The sequence below is a fragment of the Lolium rigidum genome, chromosome 7 (assembly GCF_022539505.1).
Source record: "Lolium rigidum isolate FL_2022 chromosome 7, APGP_CSIRO_Lrig_0.1, whole genome shotgun sequence".
Classification (NCBI taxonomy): Eukaryota; Viridiplantae; Streptophyta; class Magnoliopsida; order Poales; family Poaceae; genus Lolium; species Lolium rigidum.
This window is the reverse complement of record NC_061514.1, coordinates 316,461,407-316,466,194: the sequence shown is the minus strand read 5'-3', so window position 1 is coordinate 316,466,194 and position 4,788 is coordinate 316,461,407. Positions and strand designations below refer to the sequence as shown.

Below are 4,788 nucleotides of genomic sequence, written 5' to 3'. Positions count from 1 at the left end.
TGTAGTTGTGCATTTGTGACACATTTTACTCTGTTTAGTGAAACTTCTACCAAAGTATGGCATTTAGGAATTTAAACGCGGTTTAGCCTCAATTTAGCATTTTGTTTGTTATTGTTAGATAAAAAAGGCATGATACATCCATGTGGAGCGATAAAATATGTAAATATCGCAGGATCTCATGGACGATTATGTCCAAACTTCTTTAATCCATATGTCCCCCCTATCTCTTTCTCTGGCTATCTATCTTGATGTCACCTTTTCATTAGTCCTCTCTCTTCTTACCCTTTGGGGGAATCCTCACTTAGCTTATGGTCCTCCTTTTATAGCTCAAGGAGATACCACAGTAGCCTTGAATGCTCTTTGTCATGCTCTGGCTTCTCTTCCGCGTCTCGGATCTTCGTTTTGGGACCTCTTCTTATCTTGTAGCTTACTTCACCGCATCTTGGAACATGTCGGGTCTCCTAGGTCTTGGCACCATTGCCTAGTCAGCGGATTGGGTGGTTCCACCGTGTCGATACGGTTGTACCCTTGTCCTTCAAGACGTGTCGTGCATGTCCTACCGCATCTACTTTAAACATGGGAGCGGGAGAAGTGTATGGGAATCCGAGGGGATTCCCATGCTGCCTCGAGACTGTCCCGCCAGGAACCGCTCGATCTGGACAGTCAGGACGTAGTCGTGGCTGATGTAGCCCCTCCCGGGATTCTCGTGGTGATGGTAGGGTTGATGCTTCCCTATCGGGTGCTTGGCCATATGTTGCTCCGCCGGAGCCTCTTCTAGGCTCCTTCGAGGGCTTTTCCCATGTATCCCGAACCGAGGGGATCTGACCAGCGGACCCCACGGTCGATTCAGGGCCCTGAGAGTCGACATTGGGAAATCTACGTGAATTTTCACTTGGCGGGTATCTAGTGTCACAAATACATAGCATGATGGTAAAAAGTGAAATTCACCCTTTACATGAGAACCAGGTAAATAATTTGATTTATTTTGTTTGGCGGTAATGGTGACAGTGGTAGTCAATCACTCCAAGCGCGTTTGTCTCCTTGCTTGCTTCCCCGTGAGGTACAGGCCCGCCACAGCCGCTCCGCACTATATATCCACCCACTTTATTTTAAGTTTCTCCCAAACCAAACCAACGGCGCAAACCCGCAGCGCACCATTCCAACAAACAAACAGCTAGCAATCCCGTTCCGACCAGAGATGCCGACGCCGTACAGCGCGGCGGCGCTGAAGCCGAGCGTGCAGCACCGGCTGGCTTCCGGCGCGTCGTCCGCGGCGGCGCACCGGTGCGGCGAGCACGACGCGACGGTGCCGGCGGAGGTGGCGCGGCACCACGAGCACCTGGCGGCGACGAGCTTGGGCGGGCGGCGGTGCTGCTGCTCGGCGGTGGTGCAGCGCGTGGCGGCGCCAGCCGCCGACGTGTGGTCGGTGGTGCGGCGCTTCGACCAGCCGCAGGCGTACAAGAGCTTCGTGCGCAGCTGCGCGGTGCTGGACGGCGACGGCGGCGTGGGCACGCTGCGCGAGGTGCGCGTGGTCTCCGGCCTGCCCGCCGCGTCCAGCCGCGAGCGGCTGGAGATCCTGGACGACGAGCGGCACGTGCTGAGCTTCAGCGTGGTGGGCGGCGAGCACCGGCTGCGCAACTACCGGTCGGTCACCACCGTGCACCCGGGCGTGTCCGAGACGCTGGTGGTGGAGAGCTACGTGGTGGACGTGCCGCCGGGCAACACCCCCGACGACACCCGCGTCTTCGTCGACACCATCGTCAAGTGCAACCTGCAGTCCCTCGCCCGCACCGCCGAGAAGCTCGCCGGTGCCGGCGGGCGGGTGGCGTGCTCGCAGTGATCGGATCGAGTCCGTCCCGTCGGGTCAAACTCAAACTCTCCAATTAATCCATGGCGGTGTGAGCGCGTGTTTTTTTCTTATTTTTCTGTGGCGTGAGAGCGAGGGGGTCGGTCCGGTCGGTGCGCTTTCACACCTGCCCCCTCGTTGTTTCTCCCTATCGCGAGACACGCCACATTTCTAGCAGTCCTAGCTCTAGTCTTTGTTCCCCTTTTATCGTTGTTCTTTGTTAAGATTGACAGAAAATTCAGTAAAAACTAGAAGTGCTACTACTACCAGAAAATTCTCTGTATATTTTCATGTACCACAATTCCATTATGCCATGTTAAAAATGTGGTTGAGTTTGCCCATCGACCGTTTCGACTCATGACATTTGAAAAGATGACAAGAAAATGCTCCAACCGAAGAACATAGACCATGTCGCATTCTCTCCTCCAATCCTACGAGCATGTGTTCTTCCTTGACATGTCTGATCAAGGCGAAGCGAATAGTATGAAGTTGTAGGGGTGTGCGTGGAAAATTGGGCGGCCACTTGCAGTACCAAAAATCGAGGAAGTAGGACGTGAGTTGTACTGCGGCAATGTTGGCAAGGACGAGCGTGACAGCTGCAACTTGCGCCTTTTCTGCGCCCCCGACTTTCCCTTATTTTACTCCCAGCTCCCTGTCAGACTGTCCTGTTCCTTGGTAGAGCAGTCTCTTTCCGGGCTGGGCTGCCGCCGCAAGTGGGCGGCGCAAGTTGGCATACAAAAACGACGCGCCAGCCAAAGATAACGTCAACATAATCGCAAGTGGATGCCTCCACTTGCATATCCACTTGCATCACGCATTTCCCCTCTCTTTCTCTCTCTGCCCTCTTAACCACTTTCTCTCTCTACCTAAATTGAACTTGGCCAAGTTTTTCTTCTAGAAGAACGGTAGCCACTAATCAGGGGCATCTTCACTGGTCAACGCAAACGGACCGACGCTTCCGTGGGGATAAGCCGAGAGCGCAGCGGTACATCGTAAACATACCGTCGTGTCCACGACTCCACGGTGATCCGTTTGTAACCTAATTCGGACAGCGAATGCGTCGTCGTGGCCACAATGTGGATACATTGATCGCGCGCGTGTTCGAGCCATGTCGCCTCGGGGCTACCTGGTGGCAGGTCAGCGGCCGTTTCGCTACCCCTCCTGCGGCCGAGTACGTCAACCAGTCCATGGCGAGGAGGAGCGGGACGTCGCAGATGGCTTCATTGGTTATCTCGCCTACTTGCCAAAGAAGGTCAAGGAAGAGGGCATCGTGGCCCAACTCCTAGTCATGGCCGGATGGAGTGGACGAGGAGGAGGCGTTTGGGGTTTACGCGCACCGCCCCCTCCCGCGCAAAGGTCGTCGTTGGATCAGTGGCCTGCACCTTCTCAGCCACTACTCCTCCGACAACATATCATTTGGCATCATTGGCGCCTACTCGCGGTAGGAGCACCATCCCGCACCTTCCTCGGCCGCTCCTCCTCCACCACCAGCAGTGGTGGAGCTAGCACATATTGGAGGGGGCTAAAGAGAAAAGACACCATGTTGGAAGGGCAAATTAGTCTATATTTTCCAATTTACCACCCTAAAATAAAAAAAAATTCACTCATTTTTTTAAGTCTAGGGGTCGGTGGTCCCCTGACATACACATAGCTACGCTCCTGACTGCCGGTATATCCTCTAATGGCGTCGGCACCCAACTAGCCCTAGGATCTGCTGGTAATCGTGGACCTCAGCTAGGACGATGACAACAGCAGCTGAGTAGGCTAGGATTTCATCCTGTTTTAGTTTCGATTTTTTTTACCGTTTTAATCATGTAAATTATTATGTCTTATATCAATAAAATCTGTATAAGAAACATTTGCATCGGGTAGTGGTCTACCTCCGATCTAAACAGGCAAAACGGCACCGCGATCGATTTTAGGCTGCTCATAGTGGGGAGTAACTTAGACTAGTAACATATGCCATGTTACTAGTCTAGGTTACTACATTAATAGTGGGTAGTAACTTATATGTGGTGTCATGCATTGTGTCATTTATTATGTTGTAGACTCATTTTGCTTTGGGGTGTGTGATGTTATGGTAACATAGCTAGTTACCACCTCACTTTTTTTTCATTTATTCGCATGCTATGTCACCAAAATGACTTGAGATGTGTGATGTTACTAGCTATGTTACTCCCACTATGAGCAGTCTTAGGCTGCTCATAGTGGGGAGTAAGTTAGACTAGTAACATATGACATGTTACTAGTCTAAGTTACTACCTTTATAGTGGGTAGTAACTTAGATGTGGTATCATGCATTGTGTCATTTATTATGTATTAGACTCATCTTGTCTTGGGATGTGTGATGTTATGGTAACATAGCTATTTACCATCTCACCCTCTTTCTTCATTAATTATCCTATCATGTCACCAAAATACCTTGGGGTGTGTGATGTTACTATCTATGTTACTCTCACTATGAGCAGTCTTATATCCACGGCCGAAACAAAACAAGCAAACGGATATATTTTTTGTCCGTTAGAGATGCCTTCAAGCCATAGTCGCGGGTTGTTGGATAGCCAGTTTTCCTTGCTTGCATTGGAACGCGCCGCCCGCCTCTAATGGTCGCTCCGTCGACCGACCTATCTCTGTCGCGGAGGGCCTAGACGCCCTTGGTGGTCGGCAGCGGACCGGGTCCGTCCGTCAGTCGGCGTCACTTACCGTGCCGACGTACGGTACGGTCTAGCTATAGCTCACCAGCTACGACCGCCTCCTCACATGCACGCTTGATGCTTCGCTGCCCTTCCAAGTTTCCTGCCCGCCCGCACCGGTCAATACGCCATGCGAGAGCGCGCATGTTCTTCCCATGATTACCTTGCGATAATTGCTCTCTTAGTATATCCCAATCCTCTGAGAAACAGTCTTTTGTTCCGTTTCATAAATATAAAAATACCACACGG

The 4,788-nt window shown here is 51.8% G+C and overlaps 1 protein-coding gene across 1 annotated transcript; it reads left to right on the top strand.

Annotated features, from left to right (window-relative positions):
- Positions 1-1,125: 1,125 nt before the first annotated feature.
- LOC124674102 (abscisic acid receptor PYL4-like) lies at positions 1,126-2,187 on the top strand. The gene has a single exon (XM_047210134.1). It carries the CDS (start codon positions 1,199-1,201, stop codon positions 1,838-1,840), a length of 642 nt encoding a protein of 213 aa, XP_047066090.1. The 5' UTR covers positions 1,126-1,198; the 3' UTR covers positions 1,841-2,187.
- The last annotated feature ends 2,601 nt before the right edge of the window (positions 2,188-4,788 follow it).